Source organism: Notolepis coatsorum (assembly GCF_963971535.1).
Source record: "Notolepis coatsorum genome assembly, chromosome: 5".
Lineage (NCBI taxonomy): Eukaryota > Metazoa > Chordata > Actinopteri > Aulopiformes > Paralepididae > Notolepis > Notolepis coatsorum.
In genome coordinates this window covers 158,552,012-158,575,235 of record NC_140169.1, presented here as the reverse complement: position 1 = coordinate 158,575,235, position 23,224 = coordinate 158,552,012, and the positions used below count along the sequence as shown (strand labels likewise).

General features: G+C 45.0%; 2 protein-coding genes across 2 annotated transcripts in view; one reads left to right on the top strand and one right to left on the bottom strand.

The window, feature by feature from the left end:
* Positions 1 to 23,224, bottom strand: part of ppp1r9ala (protein phosphatase 1 regulatory subunit 9A-like A) — a 278,166-nt gene that overhangs the window by 53,488 nt on the left and 201,454 nt on the right. The window contains exons 9-13 of the mRNA XM_084314522.1: positions 21,238 to 21,467; positions 18,178 to 18,274; positions 15,320 to 15,446; positions 4,449 to 4,597; positions 3,575 to 3,908 (exon numbers count right to left, since the gene is read on the bottom strand). Of these exons, the coding sequence (XP_084170648.1) occupies positions 3,575 to 3,908; positions 4,449 to 4,597; positions 15,320 to 15,446; positions 18,178 to 18,274; positions 21,238 to 21,467 (937 nt within the window). The remainder of the gene's footprint in view (positions 1 to 3,574; positions 3,909 to 4,448; positions 4,598 to 15,319; positions 15,447 to 18,177; positions 18,275 to 21,237; positions 21,468 to 23,224) is intronic.
* Positions 7,753 to 13,228, top strand: LOC311229235 (E3 ubiquitin-protein ligase TRIM35-like; the record flags this gene model as incomplete). The annotated part of the gene is made up of 2 exons (XM_084315303.1): positions 7,753 to 7,836; positions 12,260 to 13,228. 2 exons carry the CDS (start codon positions 7,753 to 7,755, stop codon positions 13,226 to 13,228), a joined length of 1,053 nt encoding a protein of 350 aa, XP_084171429.1.

Genomic DNA, 23,224 nt, shown 5'->3' with positions numbered 1-23,224 from the left:
ATAAGAGCTCAGAAACATCTGAACAAAATAGAGTTCTTAAAGGTGAAAGGACTTTGTTTTGGTTGTCTCACCAAGGGACATCTCAGTAGGAACTGTAGCCAGCGGATGAGGTGTCAGCATTGCCAGAAAGAACACTTGACTCTGCTACACATAGAAACAAATTACCAAGAAGGACCAGACAAGCAAAAAGGAACAGTCAGGTCTACAACATGGAAGGTGAAAACACCTCAACAGGTGAGGACACCACCCCTGACCAAGAAGACTGTGGGTAGTGCTCTGGTGAGGCTTGGTGAAGATAATGGGGCCGGTAAGGACTGTGCCTTACCCATCGTGCCAGTTAAGGTGAAACAGGCTGACGGAAGTAGGTATGTAACTACATATGCCTTCTTGGACCATGGCAGCTCGGCATCCTTTTGCACAGAGAGCCTCATGAGGAAGCTGAATGCTAAAGGCCGGAAAACCTCAATTCTCCTTACAACAATGGCACAAGAGAAACCAGTCCCGGCATATGAGATATCAGGCCTGGAGGTAGGCAACATCGATGACGACACATTTCTTGCACTGCCTACAATTTACACTTAACCAGCAATCCCAGTGTCAAAAGAAAACATCCTTACTCAAGAGGAATTGAAAAGATGGCCCTACCTGAAGGATGTTCACACCACTCAGATTGATGCAGAGGTGGAACTTCTGATTGGAGTCAATACTCCAAGAGCCATGGAACCTTGGCAGGTCATAAACAGTCAGGATGACGGGCCATATGCTGTGAGGACACTCTTGGGATGGGCGGTTTGTGGTCCACTTAACATCAACGCGGTGGATGAGATGGGAAGACCCAAAGCCACAGCAAACAGAATATCAATCGCAAAACTGGAGGACCTGCTTGTGGAACAATACAATCAGGACTTTTCTGAAAAGCACCATGATGAGCAGAATTAACTATTGGTAGAAGACAGAAAGTTCATGAAGATCACTACCAGTTCGATAACCTTAAAAGATGGTCATTATCACTTGCCACTCCCCTTTCGAAAAGGAGATGTGATGATGCCCAACAACAGACAGGTGGCGACACAACGAGCCTTGGGCCTGCAAAAGAAGCTCAGGAAGAATGAAGAGTACCATGCAGAGTACAAAGGCTTCATGGGAGAGGTAATTAAAATGGACTACGCAGAGAAGGTACCTCTTCAAGAGCTAAGCAAAAAAATTGCCATGTCTGGTACATACCGTAATTCCTCTAATAGTGACTGGTATTCAATTACAAACCGGGTCTCTATTAATGGCCGGGTGCGCTCTTGAGCTAAGCAATTATAAGCCGACCTCCTAATACAAGCCGGGTTACTAATATACTGAGCTGCATACTGAGCTGCTAAGGTAAAGTTACTTGATTTCACTTTGAAAACGTTGAAATTACCAGTGACCACCTGTAATTGCACCATTTACTATTTCATACAGTACTTGGTTTCAATAAATGAACCCAGTACATTCTACTGGGTTCAAACTGACACAAAATGTTGATTTATTCATTATGATCCGTTTGAAAATTAGAAATATAGGCCTCTCTCTTATACATGCCTCCTCCTAATAAAAGCCTGGTACCCGCTACAGTTTAAGCAAATACAAGCCCGGGTCACTATTAGAGGAATTACGGTACCCCATCACGGGGTGTATCACAAAAGAAAGAACAAATGAGTGGTGTTTGATTGCACATCATCATTCCAAGGCACATCACTCAATGATGAACTGCTTCAGGGTCCAGACCTGACAAACACACTAATAGGAGTGTTGTTAAGATTCCGTCAACACCAAGTAGCCTTCATGGCAGACATACAAGGAATGTTCCATCAGGTCAGAGTCCATCCAGATCACATTGACTTTCTGCGATTCTTATGGTGGCCAGATGACGATATCACCCGGCCGCTGGAGGAGTACAGGATGAAGGTACATCTGTTCGGTGCCATATCTTCACCTAGTTGTTCCAACTTTGCTCTGAAACAGACAGCGGAGGATAACAGTGATCATTACGGCCAAGAAGTCACCGATACCATCAGGTCTAACTTTTACGTTGATGACTGCCTGAAGTCGGTGGAGACAGTAAGCCAAGCCGTCAAGTTGACAGAAGGACTCAGAGAAGCATGTGCAAGAGGTGGATTCAGACTCACCAAATGGGTGAGCAACAGTAAAGAGGTGCTGGCTAATCTCCCTGAAGAGGACAAGGCCAAGCAGAACGTTGAGTTGGATCTTGACTGGGAGAAACCACTCACTGAACGAGCTCTAGGCATCCAATGGAACCTTGAAAGTGACACATTCAATTTCCGAGTTACCATCAGGAATCGACCTCTAACCAGGAGAGGTATTCTTTCCATCGTATGTTCCATGTATGACCCACTTGGTTTCCTAGCTCCTTATGTGCTCACGGCAAAAATTATTCTTCAAGAGCTCTGCAGGAACAAGTGCGGATGGGATACAGACATCCCGGAGCCACTGGCAAAACGGTGGCAAGAGTGGTTTTCAGACCTGGACAAGCTGTCAGAGCTCAGGATAAACAGGTGCATGAAACCCGCCGGTTCTGGAAACGCTGGGTGAGGGAGTGCTTGCCCATGATGCAGGAAAGATGCAAGTGGCAGACCCAGAAAGAGAACTTCGCCCCTGGTGACTTGGTGGTCATAGTGGACGACACAGCGCCCAGGAATTCCTGGCCGCTTGGACGGATCCTGGAAACCTTTCCGGATAACAAGGGCCTGGTACGAAGTGTCAGGGTGAAGACCAAGACCAATGTGCTACAGAGGCCAATCACTAAGCTTTGCCTACTACTGGAGTCAAAGGAGGATTGCCAGCTATAATGAACACTCACCCGACCATGTTATTTGTTTTGTAATTGTGTAGGCACAATTAGGGGCCGGTGTAAAGGCCAAATGAGTGTTTTTGTTATAGATTATTATTATTATTATTATTATTATTATTATTATTATTATTATTATTATTATTATTATTAGTATTATTATTATCATTATTGTTATTATTATTTCCAATAGAAGGATATGATTTATGGGAATGTTATGATCATCTGTGTAACCAATTGAATGGACTCTGTTGTACTGTGGGTGGATCACCTGACAGGGATCACCAGCCGGCGGAGATCATAAATGGGTGATAGGAATCAGCTGAGGGGTGTAGCCACGGGGAAAGCATATAATCTTCTGACCGCTTTAGGACACTTCTGATCGCTTTAGAAACATTTTAGATAGTCTTTGAATCATTATAGGAAAATAGGATCGCTTTGATCACCTCTCCCATGTAACCCATACATATTCAAAATAAATCAGATATCACGTTGGTATCTGATAACGGAACTCAAGGTGTGGAGACTATTATTTGGATGGAGCGCGTACGGAATCACTCCCCGACTACCACTGAAGCGGACCCAGGCAGAGGCCGCTACACCGGGGCTCGAACCGGTGATCTTCCGATCATGAGTCCGGAGCTCTACTCATGTAGCCACACTTGCGGACAACTGGATTAAAGATACTATATAGTACCTCTTTACCTCTTAGCTCCTTGGCTTTGAGCTCTTTACCTCTGAGCTCCTTGGCTTTGAGCTCCTTGCCCCTGGACTCCCTCTTCTTGACGCTCCGCGGGAGGCCCGGGGGGGAGGCGGTGTCCTTGGGGGGCGACAGAGAGGGGCTCCCCCCGCTCTCCATGCTGTCTCTCTGGGACGGGGGCAGCGAGGGGCTGCCGGCCAGCCGGGCCTTACTCCTGGCCCGGTCCGAGGTTTCGGGCGGGTCGTCCCTCTGCCCGTTGTCGGGGTAACAGGTGGGCACGGGCAGAGACAGGCTGTCCTGGATGGACCTCCTCCTCCTCCTCCTGGGAGACTCCTGCTCCTCGTAGTCCTCCTCCTCCTCCTCCGTCTCCTGGGAGGAGCAGGCCCGTTATCACATGGACACCGTGGTGCCGACACTTGATATGCTTTCTGGTTTATAACACAGTGATCATGCCTGAAGTTCAATGTGATTTAATAGTGATGATCACTGATTCAAGCCTTTCAATATGACTAATTAGTAGGGGTGTAACGATGCGACCTCACAACGATTAATTTCGATTACGATTATTCAGGCAACGATTCAATGCATCATGAAATCTCTTCATTTGACCACGATTCGATTCGATAAATTTTTTATTAATTTTCGATCAGTTAATTCCCCCAACAATTTTGAATAAACAAATGTGGCTGGGGGAACTGATGCACTCAGCATGAATGGACTGTAGGTCAATCAAAACAATACACGCAAATTTCTTTTTTATATATATATATATTTTTTTAGATTAATTTCGATTATAATCGATTCTAACATTTTCGAATCGATGCAGTTGAATAGTCACATTAGAATCGATGCATTTTCGATTAATCGATGCATCGTTACACCCCCTACTCATTAGTGATCATTACTGACCTGCGAGTGCCAGGGGGACAGGCCCTCCTTCAGCAGCCTGCCCCGGGTGGGAGGCTGCCTCTTGGCCTTCTGGGCCAGCAGCCCCTTGGCTCTGTGTGCGCTGGTGTCCAGACGCTCCGTCTCCGGGACCACCTCGCTCCAGTCCGCGTCTGGGAGGGAGAGAGCACCGTGAGAACCAGAACAGCCCAATTAAGAGGAAGAAGATTCTCACACAACTGAAACAACTCCAGTGCCAAATAGCATTTATTCAAGAAAGTCATCTTTCCGATATTGAACATCAGAAACTAACCCGGTCTTGGGCTAATCAGGTCTTCTTCTCCTCCCACCAGGGGAGCAAGAAATGTGGGGTTGCAATTTTAATACACAGGATGGTTCAATTTTCCCTCATATCTCAATTTAAGGATAAAGAAGGCAGATACATTTTGGTCAATGGATCCATAGGGGGCAGGGAGGTTTCTCTTCTGAATGTATACACTCCAAATGATAATAATCCTCAATTTATAACGAAAATATTTTAAGTTAATTTTGGAAAAAGCATCGGGTCTCTTGTTGTGGGGAGGAGATATTAACTCTATTTTATCAAACTCATTAGACAAACAACCAGCATCGACCTCAACTCTCTCCTCGATGTCTAGATCGCTTAAAAATAATTGCCTTGAAACCGGTATGGTAGATGTGTGGAGACCCGAGAGGAAGAGACTTTACATTCTACTCCAACCCAAATGATTCTTATTCATGCATCGACTATTTCTTTACCAGCAAATCAGAAGCCCATGGGGTGGTCAAGTGTGACATTTTATCTATTACATTATCTGACCATGCGCCAGTGGCTCTGGTCTGGAACATAGGAGACTGTCGCTCATCCAGGAGATGGCGCTGCGACACAGGGCTGCTAAATGACAAGAATTTTGTCCAATTTGTTGAAGAGGAAATGCAACAATACCTTGAATTCAACATGACACCTGAAATTTCTCCTGTGACACTGTGGGAGTGTGACAAAGCTTATTTGAGGGGTCGCATAATAGCTTTCGCATCTGCTAAAAAGAAAAGAAATGATACATATAGAGTTAGTTTAGAAAATTAAATTAAAAGGCTGGAATACCAGCACAAAATGCAGCAGCTCCCGGAGGTACTGAAGGAACTTAAAGAGGCGCGTCAAGCACTCAATAAACTAACATCTGAAAAGGTAGAGCGTGATTTAAGGTTTATGAAGCAGACATCTTATGAAAGTGGGGACAGAGCTAGCCGCCTGCTGGCATACCGCATAAGGAAACAACAAGCCCTGTCTACTGTAGCCAAAATTAAGTCAACCAAAGAAGGGAACACCTCGTACCTAGCAAAACCAGAGGAAATATTCTCAGCCTTCGCAGAGTTTTATAAAATGCTTTATAAGAACACCGGTACCTGTAATGAAGTGAATGAGATAAAAACCTTTTTGCAAAATATTAATCTCCCAAATCTGTCAGAATCGGCAAGAGACGAAATGGAAGCACCTATTACAGATTTTGAAATCAGATAAGTAATTAGAAATCTCAAAAATAATAAAAGTCCAGGTCCGGATGGTTTTTCGAACGATTTCTATAAGACATTTGTGGACATTTTAGCCCCCTTGTTACTGAAGGCATACGACCACTCATTCCAGACAAAAGCACTCCCTGAGACGTGGGGGGGATGCTATTATCACAGTAATACACAAAGAAGGGAAAGACGCAACACTATGTGGGTCCTACCGTCCAATAAGTTTGCTCAACTGTGATTTAAAGGTGCTCACCACTATTTTAGCCCGGAGGATGAACTCGGTTATAAAAGAAATTATACACCCTGATCAAACAGGATTCATCACAGGCAGATATTCTGGTAATAATATACGAAGGCTCTTGAATGTGATGGCGTTTTCCCAGAAGGGTCAAGACGAAGCAATGGTCTTAGGGCTGGATGCCGAAAAGGCTTTTGACCGGGTTTCATGGGAATTTTTATTTCAAACTTTAGACAAATTTGGTTTTGGCCCAATATTTATTAATTATATTCGAGTATTATATTCAGATTTGAAGTCCTCTGTGCGTGTGAATGGCAACATTTCTACTCCCTTCAGCCTACAATGGGGAGTTAGGCAGGGTTGCAGTCTTTCTCCTCTACTGTACGATATTTCAATAGAAGTGCTGGCCCAATTGATAAGGGAAGAGGTGAATATCAGGGGAGTGAACGTGGGAGGGGAAGATCATAAGATTTCATTGTATGCGGACGATGTCCTCCTCTACCTATCCGACCCAGTGAGGTCGATTCCATGCCTTATGAGTAAAATTAAAACATTTGGTTATTACTCTGGATACAAAATTAACATAGACAAAACAGAGGCACTGGCTATTGGGGGGAACATTTCTCAACAGGCCAGATCCTCTTCCCTTTTAAATGGCCAAGCACTGGTATTAAATATTTAGGCATTACCATAACACCCACATTTGACCAATTGTATAAAGCCAACTACACAAGGCTTATCAATAAGATCAGAGAGGACGTGGATAGATGGGACTGTTCTGCCTCTTTCCTTGATAGGGAGGGTGGAAATAATCAGAATGAACATACTCCCTAGACTACTGTATCCGTTTCAAATGCTGCCCATCCCAATTGATAACCCCACGTTTAACTTACTAAATCAATTACTCTCACGTTTAATATGGCAGGGGAAATTACCTAGAGTGCGTTTCAAAACATTACAGCTGGCCAAAACTGCTGGCGGTTTGGCCCTCCCTAACCTCAAATATTATTTTTGGGCTTCTCAACTTAGACCCTTGCACACCTGGATTACAGATGATTTGTCATCAAGATGGTTAAAAATGGAAAAAGACTTATCTACACAGAAACAACTTACTACCTTATTATTCTCTGGACATAAGATAAGGGAGGACTCAATGTGTGTGGTCCAGATTTACAATAAAAATATGGAGAGGTCCAGAAAGAGTTCAGGTTGCCTTCAACATCGGGCCTGACCTCAATCGGTTTCATTGGGGACTTTACACCATCAACTTTGGATGCAGGATTCAGTGGATGGAGGACAAAGGGTCTGAAATTTGTTCACCAACTTATTCACTCCGGCCAGCTTAAATCTTTCGAACAACTCAGAGTGGAGTTTAGCCTTCCTAGTACTGACTTTTTCAGATGTCTCCAATTAAGATTTTTTTTAGAAAACCAGGAAGATTGGGACAAAATTCGACACCCTTCTGCTATAGAACGCTTTATAGCTAATATCCAAATGGATGCTTCAATACAAAAAAATCTTTCTAAATTATATCAAAACCTAATATCAATGAACCCCAACGACTCGCTATACATCAAGTTGAAGTGGGAGGCTGAGCTCCAACAGATCATCTCACAAGAGGAGTGGTTCGATGTTTGTACTGAAGCACATAAGGTGACTAATTCTAATTCCTGGAGAGAATATAAATGGAAGGTCATTAGTAGGTTTTTCAAGACCCCCTTATTGACTGCTAAAGCAGGTACGACTCCCACAAGCGAATGCTAGAGGGGATGTGGTGAACAAATAGGTAACCATACACACATTTTCTGGACATGCCCAAAACTATGTCACTTCTGGGATGATGTATTCAGGGATGTAAAAAAAAATTTCAACATGGACATTCCACAAGATTTCAAAACTGCCATCCTCGGAGTCATACCAGAGGGCATTGAGGAAAGGAAAAGTGTGTATCTTCTCCAAATACTGTTAACTGCTGCCAAGAAAATGATCACAATTAATTGGTTAAAACCCAGTCCCCCAACACATAACCAATGGCTAAACAAAGTTAAAGAAATTCAGGACATGGAGAGGATGACTCATCTGATCAGGTTGCAAGGTGAACAGTTCGATAGAAAGTGGGCTTGTATATAGCGAATAGGGCTATAAAGGCAATGTATTACTTATTTTCATCTTATTATTTTCATCTCACTCCCCATTTTATTGTCATTTTATTTTTTAAATGGTTTGAACCACACATGTAGTATATTCTGTTTTTATTTTTATATATATATATATTTTTTTTTAATATTATATATATATATATATATATATATATATATATTTTCTTTTTCTGATAATGTATTTATTTTTGCGCCCCTTCCCCAAGCATAGCTGTCTCTTGATGACACGGTACAGACAGGATGTTGGTTGAGAACTAGTTGTAAGGTATATCTGCATATCTGTACTGTCTTGATTTTGTGCTGAATAGAAGGGATATGTGAACGGGAAGAAGGACGCAATCCTAACTGCATGCATTTACATGCTTTTGAGAAAGGTCAGTGATGGTTTTTGTGTGTGTCCCCCACGCCCCTTCCCCAAGCATAGCTGTCTCTTAATGATACGGTACAGACATGATGTTGATTGAGAACGTGATGTAAAGTATATCTACATATCTGTACTGTTTTGATTTTGATTTTGTGCTGAATAAAAAATGTATGATCGAGAACCAGAAGAGTAGTAAAAGGCTGACAGGGGTATTACTATATTAAAGTAATATTAAAGGGGCTATGTACTGCTATTCCTAGCACTATTTGGGCAACTTTACACAATTCCTGTTAGTCTATTGAAGACATCTGTAAGTTTTTTTTTTTTTAAATGCATTGTTTTATATTTCTAATCAAGTACTCAAAACCATCATTTTCCAGCTTCAAGATTTCAGGCTGTTATGGCCTGGCTCCGCCCATAAGCACTTTGAGTGACAGTCAGCCCACACAGTCTGCTGAGAGAGACTGAGAGAGATAGAGAGAGAGAGAGAGAGAGAGAGAGAGAGAGAGAGAGAGAGAGAGAGAGAGAGAGAGAGAGAGGGGGTAGGAGAGAGAGAGAGAGCTTCTTCCAGAGCGAAACCCGACACCTCTGCACACACTCGGAGAGTCGGAGGGAGAGAGAGAGAGAGAGGGGGGGGGTGGGAGAGAGAGAGAGAGAGAGAGAGAGCTTCTTCCAGAGCGAAACCCGACACCTCTGCACACACTCGGAGTGTCGGAGGGAGAGAGAGAGAGAGAGAGAGGGGGGGGGGGGGGTGGGAGAGAGAGAGAGAGAGAGAGAGAGAGAGCTTCTTCCAGAGCGAAACCAGACACCTCTGCAGTGCACACACTCCGGAGGAATACAAATAAAAACAGAATATACTACATGTGTGGTGTGCCGCCGCAGCAGGTCCCCCCCCCCCCCCCCCCCCCCCCCCCAAATGCCCCCTCTCTCTCCATCTCTCTCTCCCTCTAGAGCGCACGCAGAGGCGTCGGGCCCCACTCCGCCTCGCAGCATGAGGAAGTGGCTTCCACTCGCTGTCTAGTCTAGGTAGAATGGGGGCAAGCATTAGCTCCAACCACAGAGCCAATCGCATCACTGTGCGCTACCCAGCGGCCGTATGACGTATATCAGCCGTTCAAATCAAAATGGCCTGATTTACTGGAGGAGGAAAGGGGCTGAGCTGAATCAGAGCAATCCGCCAATATGGTATTTAGACACTAAAACACATTGATACGAACTCCTATTACTATAATACAATGCTAGAGACTGAAAAATGACATTTATAGTACATGTCACCTTTAATAGTTAATAGATAATAATAGTATAAGGCTCAGGGGTATTACTATATACAAGTAATAGTAATAGATAATAGTATAAGGCTAGGGCGGCTGGGTGGCGCAGCGGAGATTGCGCTCGTCACCAATGCAAGAGACTCCGGTCTCGAATCCGGGTGTCGGCGTTGCCTCCGGCTTGGGCCAGCCGTCATACTATCTCAATTGGCAGAGGTAGTGAGTGGAAGTGGAGAGACAGGAAGTAGCGGGGGTTAGGGCTGGGCGATATGGCAAAAAATCATATCGCGATAACGATATGATAATGTTATCATATTTCTCGATATCGATAATTATCGAAATTATTATAAGTATAAAAAACAGATGTTTATTTTGCAGCAATTCTTTGTCGTTGCCGCCATCTTTAGTTTTACATCCCCTCACACTCCAGTTCTCAGGCTGCAGCTGGTTTAAAAGCTAAAGTAAACCGGCTTCTCTGCTGGCTGTGGCTCCAGGGGAGTTGAACAGTTCTGGCTCTGCTAGTTTATTTTCGATCTTTTGGCGCTTTTTTGGTGGAGAAACCACCGCACATGTGCACCGTGACTCGTGACTGGAGTCTAGCTCTGCTAGCACACATAGCCTACTGTGTACAGATGGTTTCAAACTGTATTTTAAATTAAAAAGCAAACAAAATAAATGGACAAGAGAAAAATAAATCTCAATTTGGTCAGTATTGTCATTTGGACAAGCAAAGCCATTACTTTAAGTTGCAGGCAAGAAAGACAAGTCTGTCCACTGTCTCTGGTTTTAAAACTGCCCTGTTGCAGGTCACAAAAAATAATATATAAACTATATATATATAAAAAAAAAAAAATCATAAAAAAAAAGAAAACGATTTTTTTTTCGATATTAGATATTGATTATTAAAATATAACGCGATATTTATCGTTATCATTATATCGCCCAGCCCTAGCGGGGGTAGTGTGAGCCTCCCACACGTTACACCTCGCCAATGAGAGTCCATGCTGTCTGGTGAAAAGATGTGACAGGCTGCCTCCTCGTGTACCGGAGGGGACACGTGATGCAAGGCTTCTAGTAATAGTAATAGATAATAATAGTATAAGGCTAAGGAGTATTACTATATAAAAGTAATAGTAATAAGGGCGGCCGGGTAGTGCAAAATGACGTTTTGTATTATGGCTGTGTAGAATTGTATCATTAGAGTCTTCCTAACCTTGTACTTCTTGAGTTGTCTCAAGTGAAATAATCTTTGATTGGCTGTTTTAAGTAGATGAGTGGTGTGATGATCCCAGTTGAGTTTATTGCTGATGTGTGTTCCTAAGTATTTGAATGTGTCTGTGGCTGAAATGGGTTGATTATTGATGAGCATGGGTGTTTTAGTGGGTGTGATTTTCCGAAAGTCAATGATGAGTTCAACGGTCTTGCTTTCGTTGAGTATCAGGTTGTGTTCTCTGCACCATGTTAGTGTCCGCTCCACCTCCAGCCGGTAGTCATCCTCCTTGTTGTTGGAGATCAGCCCTAGGATGGTGGTGTCGTCCGCGTATTTCAGCGTTTTGACTGAGGGGGATGCTGATCGGAGGTTGTTTGTGTAGAGGGAAAAAAGCCACGGGGAGAGAACACACCCCTGTGGTACCCCAATGTTGGTGGTCAGAGGGAGAGAGGTGAGGTTGTTGTAGCGGACTACTTGTTTGCGGCCCTTCAGTGTGTCCAGCAGCCAGAAACAGAGGGAGGGGGCAATGTTCATGTTGGTCAGGGTTTGGAACAGTATGAGGGGGTCGATGGTGTTGAAGGCACTGCTGAAGTCAATAAAAAGTATCCGTGCATAACTGTTTTTGGTCTCCAGATGCTGGAGGGTGTAGTGCAGTGCCAGGTTGACTGCATCGTCAGTAGACCGGTTTGTGCAAATTGTAGAGGGTCCATCAGGGGGGATGCGAGTGTTTTTAAAACTGACAGGACTATGCGTTCCAGCACCTTCATGGCTACTGCCGTCAAGGCCACGGGTCTGTAGTCATTAAGGCTAGATATTTTTCCTTTCTTGGGTATGAGGATGATGGTGGATTGTTTGAAGAGGGCTGGGATCTGCATTTGCTGGAGTGAGGTGGTGAAAATGCCAGAGAGGGTCCTGAGGAACATCCTGAGCTAATAGCCCTCTTCTGGTAAACAAGACATTCAGATTACAGCCAGTGCTTCTCCATAGAAGGAGCTTTAGATTTCTTTCTCTCTCTCTCTCTCTCTCGCTCTCTCTCGCTCTCTCTCTCGACAAGCTAAAGGTCTTTAATGAAATCAAACACACATGCGACCGCACAGCAGAACACTTAAAGGTCCAGACCCTGCGCACAGAGAAGCAGATTAAGGAGGAGATTAAGAAGCTTCACCAGTTTCTCCACGACGAAGAGGAGGCCAGGGTAGCTGCACTGAAGGAGGAAGAGGAGCAGAAGGGTCAGCCGATGAAGGAGAAGATTGAGGGGCTGAAGAGAGAGATGTCAACGCTTTCAGACACGATCAGAGTCGTAGAGCGGGAGCTGAAAGCTCAAAACGTCTCCTTCCTGCAGAATTACAAGACCAACGTGAACAGAGCTCAGTGCAACCTGCCTCGTCCACAGCTGGTCTCAGGAGCGCTGATAGACGAGGCCAAACACCTGGGCAACCTGGCCTTCAGAGTCTGGGAGAAGATGAAGGAGAGGGTCAAGTTCACTCCTGTCATTCTGGACCCAAACACTGCAGCACCCTGGCTCTCTATATCTGATGATCTGACCAGTGTGAGACTCACAGACACACAGCAGCCGCTCCCCGACAACCCAGAGAGGAACATTTATCCCATTGTTCTGGGTTCTGAGAGCTTCAACTCAGGAGAACACAGCTGGGAGGTAGAGGTGGGAGACCATCCTCTCTGGGCTATAGGTGTAGTTACAGAGTCATTTGACAACAAGAGAGAGAGGCTACAGACATCACCACAACATGGTATCTGGGCTCTAGATCATGTCAGTGGTAAGTACTTTGATGGTCTGGGTGAGACCCTCACAGTGAAGAGGAGCCTCCAGAGGATCAGAGTACAGCTGGACTATGACTGGGGGAAGCCGTCCTTCTACGACCCTGAAGACATGACTCACATCTACACTCATGAACACACCTTCACTGAGAAACTCTACCCATTCTTCTATATAGGACGGGCTGGTGATGCCAAACACCCTGATATAAACATCTGCCAATCAGAGGTGTCTCTCTCTCTGTGATATAGTCATGACAGTGTGTTTGTGTGTGTTTGTATAAAACCATGTTGCACACTTTCTGGGCTTAGCTCAGAATAGTATAATGACATGAAGTGTGTTCTTAAAGTCACACACGGGTCTAAATGAAGGGAACTGAGCTACAGATTTAGCATGAGGTCATGTATTTGATGCATGCGTTGATGTGTGGGGTGTTTGGGGTGTTTGGGGCTGTTCCTGGGGGGGGGGGGGGGGTTCACATGCTTTCGAGCAACACTGTACTTATTGTACTTATTTTATGCCTATTCTTATGTCTGCACCTTCTACATAGCACTACTTTTATTGTCTTTTTATACCTATTCTTATGTCTGCACTTCATGCATTGCTTTTATTCGGTCAGCTGTATGCACATTTTATGCCCATGTTCATTTTGTGCCATTTGCTGTGGGGAACTTTGGGCTGCATTCCATGTGTGAAAGGTGCTATATAAATAAAGTTATTACATTATTGTTATTAGTATTGTTATTATTATTATATTATACTATACTAACCCTAACCCATCCACACCGTATGATAAGTTACTAAACTCCATAGCGTTGTTTCAATGTGACACTAGGACGTCTTGTCTGTCTGCTCTTTGACCACTAGATGGAGGTGCAGGGTCACACAGAACAGAACAGCACAGTCACTCAGTTCCTGTCGACTGATTTAGTTGAGTCTGGAATACAGAATAATACACACTCATCATTATTTTGAACCAGAACTTACAGTATGCCTAGATAACATCAACTCATAATTCCATTAGTGAGTCCCGACATTATCTCCCTGAATCTGTAAACACATGGAATCAGAGTTGTTATTGAATATTTTAACACACTCTGTCATAACAGTTCCTGTGTGCCTCCACTAGGGGCAGAGCAGCCAACCGTGAGAGAATGAGCTTGATTGATTGATTGATTGAAAAGTTTATTAACAGATTGCAGAATGGGTACAGTACAGTACAGCTCAATACATACAATTGTTAAGGGGATGCAGACCAGAGAAAGACTTTACATCAGGGTCCCCCATTTTCAATTCATCATAACATATACGACATACAGATAGACAGTACTGTCTGCTACATCTATACATTTATGACATACCAGATTTGCAAATACAGTACTGTTTGTGATACAAAAAGTGTCCAGAAAAAGAGTGTATATACATTTGATGTAGAAACTGTACATTGGGGGAGGGGGGGGGGGGGGGGCACTGTACATTGGAGGTGGGGAGGGGGGGGGTTGGGTAGGGGTGGGGGACACTGTACACTGTACATTGGAATACTGACAAAGCCATACTTGGTCATTTACTGTACAACTGGGTTAGGACATTTGTAGGGGCCAGTTTCGAATTGCAGTCTCCCGTAGGTGTTCCTTGAGAGTGGTTTTGAAAGTGGGTAGTGATTCACATTCCTTTACAGCTTTGGGTAGGGCCGAGTGATCCACCGCTAAGAGTTGTACTCTTTTTGTTTTGTTGCTCGGTAGGGACGGCCGGGTAGCGCAGCGGACAAGCTTCTGTCTACCACCGCAGAGACAGTGGGATCGAATCCGGCTGCGGTACCTCCGGCTTGGCCGACCGCCCATACCGACACAATTGGCGGTGTTAGAGGGTGGGAAAGCCGGTGAAGGTGGGTCCTGGTCGTTGTAAACAGCAACTCCGACAGTTTGGTCTGGTCGCCTGCACAGCGAGGGAAGGATCTGGGAGAGGTAGTGTGATCCTTCCACGCGTTACACTCTCCCAGTGAGAGTCCGCGCTGCCAGGTGAAAAGAAGCGGTGGGCTGGCTACACATGTGTCGGAGGAAGCATGTGATAGTCTCCGCCCCTCCCGGACCGACGGTAGGGGGTAGAGTGCGCAACGACCAGGAAGGGGATTGGGAATTGGCATAACAACTAGCATTGGGATGGGAGAAAAACGGAAAAAGGAGGGGGGAAAATACAATAAAGAAAAAAAAGGAAATGAAGCTCGGGGGGCAATGACTCCGAACTGAGCACAACATTATAACATTATCCACCGCAGCAACACGTCAATAACCGTTTAGTGAAGCGGAACATTGTATTCCCACGAGATGCAGTTGGTACCTTGCAGCAGAGAGTCGACAGATGGTGCGCTGGCCACTGGGTCATCTCCGTCCTCGCCTGCAGAGTCCTGACCAGACTGACTCTCCACATGGTCCCCCGGCACTCCCCTGGACTCCAGGACAGATATCTGAGTACACAGAACCAACAGCACCAACGTTATTCTGTTGTGCTCCGTCTCTCCCCCCTCACACTGGAATTAAGCGCTGCATCGTGATCTAAACGGCACGGTGGTGTAGTGGTTAACACTGTTGCCTCATAGCAAGAAGGTCCAGGGTTCGATTCCCGCTTGGGGACCAGGTTTCCATGATGCCAGGTACCCAGGTGGGGTATCTCCCAGGCCTTTCTGTGTGGAGTTTGCATGTTCTCCCCGTGCTCGCAAGGGTTCCCCCCCCCGTAAAAACATGCACAACAACAGATCGCTAACGCTGTGGCGTCCTTGACGAAGACGGACAGGAGCACTTGGATTGGTCCCCTGGCGCGGCTCACGTTGACGCCTGTCTGCTCCCGGCTGCCCTTGGGGGGGAAGGACGACGGGATGGGTTAATCGCAGAGACGAATCGCATCGGCGATCCTAAAGAGACAATGCATGCGTGTGTGTTCCGGTGTGTGTGCTAAACTAACCGCTGTGTGTACCAGGGTTTCCGTTTTTTTTTGCAGGTCTGACAAATGGGATAAATTCCGGTCAGAGTTTATTGAGCTTAAAAACAATTGATAGGCCTATATAAAGAATGACATCATCAAGGCATTTATAATATTTTAACTTAAAACTAGGCTACTTTTGCGTATATACAGTCATAAATATATTCCAAATAAAATAAGTCCCTCGAGACTTCGTGCTGCTGCCGACTTGAGGTGTCGGTGGGCAGTCTGCCCGACCTTAATAAACAGCAGTCTGTTATAATCAAATTTTTATGAGCTAACGAATTCCGTTATATTGGACATTTGTATTAATTATATCAAGCGAAGAACTGAGAAATTTGGCAGAGAGAGACGGCAACATTATCGTGGGTTTGCGCCGTGATGTATATCTCCACCTCCCAACGACTTGGTGCTGCTCATAATGTCCGGTGAAAATAATTCCCTCTAAGCACAATTTGATTATTTGAATTGTATTAAAATAGGCTAAAATTAAATAGCCTATGAGATGAACGAAACAATCATTACATTTGTCGTTGCTTCACCAAGCAGCCGGTCTAATAATGACATCGCTGTTGTCAGCGCGAGCTGGCTGCTGATATATTTACGTGAAGCATGGAGCAGGCAGAGCAGAGCAGCGGTGTCAGCAGCGCCCCCACCCAACAGCTGAATTGCCAATGGCTGAATTGGAGTACTGCACCCTGCCAAGCCATGCTTCTCGCAAATATATCAGCAGCCAGCTCGCTGGGAGGGGCGCGCCAAACAGGAAGTGCTCATCCTATGTGCTCCGGGCACTCGCGATCGGTAGCCGGACTCCATCTCAACACACTGGATGATCAATCGCTCGCCCTAACTCAATAAACAACGTTATTTGGACGTATATAGTATTATACAACCTGGAAATGGTTCATCAGGATAAACATCCCATAATCGAAAACGGTCTACACCACGCTGATCGTCCAACGGCGCGAGGAAGATACGGTAAGATTCAGCGTTATTTTTGAACGTGTTCGATATAAACTGCTCTGATGAACATATGACCCACACTAGATGAATGATATAACGCTGCCCACGGAATTATAAACGATCCCCCGCCCATCCGGTCATCATCAGATGATACGTAGAAACTTCTAGAAGTACGTCCAATTGACATTTTTTATATCGCGCCGATTGCCATTAAACTGTATTTCATCATCAATATAATGCATTTGGGGCTATAGATCACGTTCTGGAGAAAGCTGCAGAAAGAGATGAAAACATACTTATACATTAGACCATATTTTACTATGAATATGTGAATGAAAAAGTTTAACGTTGCTACACAATGAACAATACATATAGGACTTTGAATGGGCCATAATAATGGCAATTTAGCAATAGAATTTAAAAAGTTATAGCCCTGCAAAGAAGGGGTACTTCTCCATAGACAAATAGAGCTGGCAACCTATGGTATATCATGAATTTAGCCTTAGGCAATCAAAGTGTTAAGAGAACAGGATGTAAAAACACAGCAGTGAATTAAGAGAACAGGATGTAAAAACACAGCAGTGAGTTGAGAGAACAGGATGTAAAAACAGCAGTGAGCTGAGAGAACAGGATGTAAAAACACAGCAGTGAGTTGAGAGAACAGCAGGTCCGCTCACCCTTTCACACACACCCCCCCTAACCCTAACACCTACGGGAGGCTGCAATTCGAAACTGGCCACCGTAAATGCCCAAAACCCCCACCACCTCCTAATAGACAGTCTCCTCCCCACCGCATGTATATATTCCCTCCCCGCCGTATGTATATTTCCCTCCCACCCACCCACCCCCTCCTAATGTACAGTCCCCTCCCCATCATATGTATATACTCTGTCAGGATCTAGGGGTAACAGTACTGTATATTTGAATACCGCCTATGTCACAAATGTATCAGTACCAAATACCTATATGTCCCTATGCCATAAATGTCATGTATGTTGTGTATGTCATAAATGTCTATATGAATTGAAAATGGGGGACCCTGATGGAAACAAGACAAACGTCTTTCTCAGGTCTGCATCCCCTTAACAATTGTATGTATTGAGCCGTACTGTATTGTACCCATTCTGCAATCTGTTAAATAAAGTTTTCATTCATTCATTCATTCAACCCTAAAAGGATGTAAAACACAGCAGTGAGTTAAGAGAAAAGGATGTAAAAACACAGCAGTGAGTCAAGAGAACAGCAGGTCCGCTCACCCTCTCCCGCAGGGCGTCCATCTGCTCCTTGTACCACCTCTCCTTCTCCTCCAGAACCTTCCGGAGCTCCTCCTCCTTCTTCACAAAGTCAATCTCCCTGGAAAGGAAAAGAGGAGGAGGACAGATGTGGCTTCAGATCACTCCCTCAGTGCGGTCTACTCTACTCGACGGCAAATCATGGCGGAGGTGGGAGCGTGAAGCTAGTAGGGGCAACATGAAGGTCAAGGTCAAGCTCGGGTCAGGCCACTTCAGCCACGATGGTGCATTTCTATAGCCGCTTTCATCCAAAGCGCTTCACAATTTGTTCCTCACATTTTTACCCGTTCACTCGCACACATTCACACAGCGACGGCGGAGGCGACCGTGCACAGTGCCAACCTGCTCGTCGGGAGCAGTTAGGGGTTAAGTGTCGAGGACACTTCGACACGCTGCCCGGGAGGAGTGGCAATCGAACCAGGAACCTCTGGATTACCAGACGACTGCTCTACCTCCCGAGCCACTGTCGCCTCGGCTAGTGGAGGCAACATGAGAGCTCAGGTCAGTGGCTTCAGATCACTCCCTCAGTGTGGTCTACTTGACGCTAGGGCTGGGCGATAAAACGATAATTATCGCGATATATTTTAATAATCGATAATAAAAATGTGTTCCTATTTTTATTGTGACCTGCAACAGGGCAGCTTTAAAACCAGAGACAGTGACAGACTTGTCATTCTTGCCCGCAACTTAAAGTAATGGCTTTGCTTGTCCAAATGACAATACTGACCAAATTGAGATTTATTTTTCTCTTGTCCATTTATTTTGTTTGCTTTCTAATTTAAAATACAGTTTGAAACCATCTGTAGACAGTAGGCTATGTGTGCTAGCAGAGCTAGTCTCCAGTCGCAAGTCATGGTGAATGTATGCAGTGGTTTGTCCACCAAAAAAGCGCCAAAAGATATAAAACAGCCACTGTTTTTTGTACTTTCGCTTTCAAACCAGCTGCAGCCTGAGAACTGGTGTGTGAGGGGCTGTAACACTAAAGATGGCGGCAATGACAAAGAATTGCTGCAAACTAAACATACATTTGTTGTTTTAAATAATAATAAACTATACTAATACAAATAGATATTTATCGATATATCATTTTTGGCCATATCGCCCAGCCCTACTTGACGCCACACGACTGAAATCATGGAGGTGGTGGGAGCGTGAAGCTAGTAGGGGGGGGGGCAACGTGACAGCTCAGTTTAAAACCGTCAGTAAAACACACAGCGGGACCGAGAGGAGACTGAGTGGAAGAGAACAAGGGGACGACATGAGACAAGAGTCACCAGTATGGCTGAATGGCGGTCATTCATGAAGCTGCTGTGACGTCATTGAGGTCTCTCCAAGAGAGATGTACAGAATATGAATTATAGATGTGATGGGACACAGATATGTGAATAATTACTCACGTCTGCTGGTATGAGACAACTGTTTGTGTGTGTGTGTGTGCGCGTGCATGTGTTTACAAATTGATGTGTAGAGAGAGAGAGAGAGAGAGAGAGAGAGAGAGAGAGAGAGAGAGAGAGAGAGAGAGAGAGAGAGAGAGAGTGAAGGCTATGTGTATGCAATTGTGTGCTGGAAACATTCCCCATCAGCCAGGAATGAAAGAAGAAAAGGTCTGCACCTTAGTAGGGAGGTTAAACGTTCTGTAAACAACCACTCCGATTGTAGCCGAGCCCTGCGCCACACAGTGGTGCGCGTCACCGATTAGGAATCTCTGCTATTTACAATCCCCTACGAAGCTCAAGAGACCGTTTTCCATGATCGATTATAGCGGGTCAAGTGATTACGGGAAGTTGCTGTAACAAATGTATTATTTCTTTATTTCGCCACTAAAAAACGAACGTGTCGATTGTTTTATGTTGTAGACGATCTCACAGGGGTGGAATATGCAATTGAAATAAATATTTGCTCTACCACTGTTAAAAAAGATATATTTTGGGTGATGGCAGAAAAAGGTTTGACCTCTCTAACCTTGACCCACTAAAGGTTTGACCTCTCTAACCTTGACCTCTCTAACATTGACCTCTACCTTGACCCACTAAAGGTCTGACCTCTCTACCTTGACCCACTAAAGGTCTGACCTCTCTAACCTTGAACTCTCTAACCTTGACCCACTAAAGGTCTGACCTCTCTAACCTTGACCCACTAAAGGTCTGACCTCTCTAACCTTGACCCACTAAAGGTCTGACCTCTCTAACCTTGACCCACTAAAGGTCTGACCTCTCTAACCTTGACCCACTAAAGGTCTGACCTCTCTAACATTGACCTCTGTAACCTTGACCCACTAAAGGTCTGACCTCTCTAACCTTGACTTCTCTAACCTTGACCCACTAAAGGTCTGACCTCTCTAACCTTGACCTCTCTAACCTTGACCCACTAAAGGTCTGACCTCTCTAACCTTGACCCACTAAAGCCACACAGAGCAGCACCCAGAGACCCACTCACTTCTGCTGCTAGTCCTCACAGAGCAGGACCCAGAGACCCACTCACTTCTGCTGCTAGTCCTCACAGAGCAGCACCCAGAGACCCACTCACTTCTGCTGCTAGTCCTCACAGAGCAGCACCCAGAGACCCACTCACTTCTGCTGCTAGTCCTCACGGAGCAGCACCCAGAGACCCACTCACTTCTGCTGCTAGTCCTCACGGAGCAGCACCCAGAGACCCAGAGACCCACTCACTTCTGCTGCTAGAGACCCACTCACTTCTGCTGCTAGTCCTCACGGAGCAGCACCCAGAGACCCACTCACTTCTGCTGCTAGTCCTCACAGAGCAGCACCCAGAGACCCACTCACTTCTGCTGCTAGTCCTCACAGAGCAGCACCCAGAGACCCACTCACTTCTGCTGCTAGTCCTCACGGAGCAGCACCCAGAGACCCAGAGACCCACTCACTTCTGCTGCTAGTCCTCACGGAGCAGCACCCAGAGACCCACTCACTTCTGCTGCTAGTCCTCACGGAGCAGCACCCAGAGACCCAGAGACCCACTCACTTCTGCTGCTAGTCCTCACAGAGCAGCACCCAGAGACCCACTCACTTCTGCTGGTAGTCCTTGAGCAGCTTCTTGGCCTTGTTGTACTTCTTGTCCAGACCTTCATACTGGCTCTGGGTCTCGGCGAGGTGCTCGTTGACCGTCTTACACAGGGCCTGGGCCTCCAGCCAGAAGCCCTCCAGCTTCAGGATCTTCTCGCTGCCGTCCTCGATCTTCTGCTCCAGGGCCGCCTCCCTGGCCTCCTGCAGGGCCTTGTCCTCCTCAGATACCCTCAGCTGAGGACCAGAAGACAGGCGGTGAGCTGGGGTTGACCCCATAACGTGTCTCTTTTACCTTTATTTACCAGGTGAGGTTCTTTAATTACCAGGTAGGTTCTTTATTTACCAGGTAGCTTCTTTATTTACCAGGTGAGGTCCTTTATTTACCAGGGTAGGTTCTTTATTTACCAGGTAGGTTCTTTATTTACCAGGTGAGGTTCTTTATTTACCAGGTAGGTTCTTTATTTACCAGGTGAGGTTCTTTAATTACCAGGTAGGTTCTTTATTTACCAGGTAGGTTCTTTATTTACCAGGTAGCTTCTTTATTTACCAGGTGAGGTCCTTTATTTACCAGGGTAGGTTGTTTATTTACCAGGTAGGTTCTTTATTTACCAGGTGAGGTTCTTTAATTACCAGGTAGGTTCTTTATTTATCAGGTGAGGTCCTTTATTTACCAGGGTAGGTTCTTTATTTACCAGGGTAGGTTCTTTAATTACCAGGTAGGTTCTTTATTTACCAGGTGAGGTCCTTTATTTACCATGGTAGGTTCTTTATTTACCAGGTGAGGTCCTTTATTTACCAGGTATGTTCTTTATTTACCAGGTGAGGTTCTTTATTTACCAGGTAGGTTCTTTATTTACCAGGTGAGGTTCTTTATTTACCAGGGTAGGTTCTTTATTTACCAGGTAGGTTCTTTATTTACCAGGTGAAATCCTTTATTTACCAGGTAGGTTCTTTATTTACCAGGTAGGTTCTTTATTTACCAGGTGAGGTCCTTTATTTACCAGGTAGGTTCTTTATTTACCAGGTGAGGTCCTTTATTTACCAGGTGAGGTTCTTTAATTACCAGGTAGGTTCTTTATTTACCAGGTGAGGTTCTTTATTTACCAGGTGAGGTTCTTTATTTACCAGGTAGGTTCTTTATTCACCAGGTATGTTCTTTATTTACCAGGTAGGTTCTTTATTTACCAGGTAGGTTCTTTATTCACCAGGTAGCTTCTTTATTCACCAGGTAGATTATTTATTTACCAGGGTAGGTTCTTTATTTACCAGGTAGGTTCTTTATTTACCAGGTAGGTTCTTTATTCACCAGGTAGGTTCTTTATTTACCAGAGTAGGTTCTTTATTTACCAGGTAGGTTCTTTATTTACCAGGTAGGTTCTTTATTTACCAGGTGAGGTTCTTTAGGTAGGTTCTTTATTTACCAGGTGAGGTTCTTTATTTACTAGGTAGGTCCTTTATTTACCAGGTAGGTTCTTTATGTACCAGGGTAGGTTCTCTGAGCACGAATGCTCTTTTTCAGCAAAGGCCTGCTTCACACTCACACAGCTACATACCGGTACATTCACACCTGGGAGCTGCCAGTACAACCACAGTCTGACACTGTTGGCCACTGGGGATTCAGTGCCTTGCTCAAGGGCACTTCAGCGGTTGGTATCGAGTACAGGGGAGAGTTATTCATTCACTTCCCCGCCCCCCCAGATTTTTCCTGTCGGTCCGGGGGATCAAACTGGCGACCTTCCGGTCACAAACCCGCTTCTCTGACCAAATCAAAAGTTGTTACCACATTAGGGGCAGAGTTAATAAAAACGTAGTAAGATATTTATTTGTAAGACATATTTCCTTGAGTGTTCACCCGAATGTAGCACCTAGTGAGCCGTATGATTGTTTCCGTCTTGTTTACTGAATGTCTTGTACTATGGGTTGTTTACCAGGTTGGAGAGTGAGACAGCACTCTGTACACACAACATCAAAGGATGTTGGAACAAAAACTC